General features: G+C 32.5%; 1 protein-coding gene across 4 annotated transcripts in view; it reads left to right on the forward strand.

Moving 5' to 3' along the window:
- LOC109849814 overlaps positions 1 to 1108 on the forward strand; it is a 20703-nt gene extending 19595 nt beyond the window's left edge. For 3 of the 4 annotated variants that reach the window (XR_002249240.1, XR_002249239.1, XM_020419696.1), the window contains 2 exons: positions 499 to 584; positions 667 to 1108. Coding sequence is in view for 2 of the 4 variants with exons in the window: in XM_020419696.1 (XP_020275285.1) it covers positions 499 to 554 (56 nt within the window). In the remaining 2 variants the exon portion in view is untranslated. The remainder of the gene's footprint in view (positions 1 to 498; positions 585 to 666) is intronic. The other variant, XM_020419697.1, reaches the window with a different exon arrangement.

Consider the following 1108-nt stretch of genomic DNA (forward strand, 5'->3'; position numbering starts at 1 on the left):
GGTTCTGCCCGGCCCGGGCCCGGATGGACAGGCCTAGTTATCATTGTATAATTGTGATAACATTGATGAATAGTTTTTTCAAAATCATTGGTGATTGGAATATTATAGTTAAGTTGCTTGATTTCATTTTGTGATTTCGTTTTGTGGTGGTAAGTTAATATCACCATGTTGTGCTGCAGGAGTGAGGGTGAAACATTCCCAATTCTAAGCATAAAACGATATTTGGGAATAGGAAATTTCTCTCGGTCAGGAAGAAATTTGAATTTAATAGCATATTTATCGATGGTAATAGGAAACCAATGATGTATGTCATTGTTCCCTTTAATAATATATTTCATGTGATCACTTTTCATAATATAGACAAAAAGTGTCATTGATATTTCTCATTTATCAATGGTTTCAAAGATAACAATAAGATGTTTGACTTTTTGAGTTACAGTCGTTGCCTTTGCATTAAAGTATGTAATAATTTGAGGATTTTTGCTTTGTCTTTTATAGGAAGAAGGAACAAATTCTCTTCTAATAATGCTTATATTGGCTTCAATGCCTGTTAATGTATGGAGCATAAGGCATTTATATTCTAGGTACGCAACCGTTACACTTGTAAAACAATTAACCCTTGTTATTTTATCTAAATTTACTGAATTAATTTTTATCATTTTTCAGGGGTTATAACTGGATATTTTGGTTTTTGCACAGGAAGGTATATACTTCTTCGTGCATTCAAGACTTCTTCCTTCCCCTTAGATGATGAGGTTGAGCCTTCCTCTTCCTCTTTAGAGGATGAAGTTGTACTTTCTCTTTTTCGGAAAGAAAGACTCCTTGGTTGGTGTATATATGTTGTTTTTATTGTATTACCTGAAACAATAAATGTTTCTTCGGGTAATTATATATATTTTTTATTGTTTTAGATGTCCTAAATTGATCTCTAGATGTGGATCAATTTTAAGGTCATTTAGACTAACTGTTCAAGGTTGTATTATCTTTCCAGGTTGTACATCAAATAAACTGATTACTTCTCTATACATTTTGCTAGAGAAGGTACATGTTTGGCTAAACGCTACTATAGATTCGCATTGTATTTATAGTACTCGACTTCCTAGTTTCA

The sequence above is a fragment of the Asparagus officinalis genome, chromosome 7, assembly GCF_001876935.1.
Source record: "Asparagus officinalis chromosome 7, Aspof.V1, whole genome shotgun sequence".
In the NCBI taxonomy this organism is placed as follows: Eukaryota; Viridiplantae; Streptophyta; class Magnoliopsida; order Asparagales; family Asparagaceae; genus Asparagus; species Asparagus officinalis.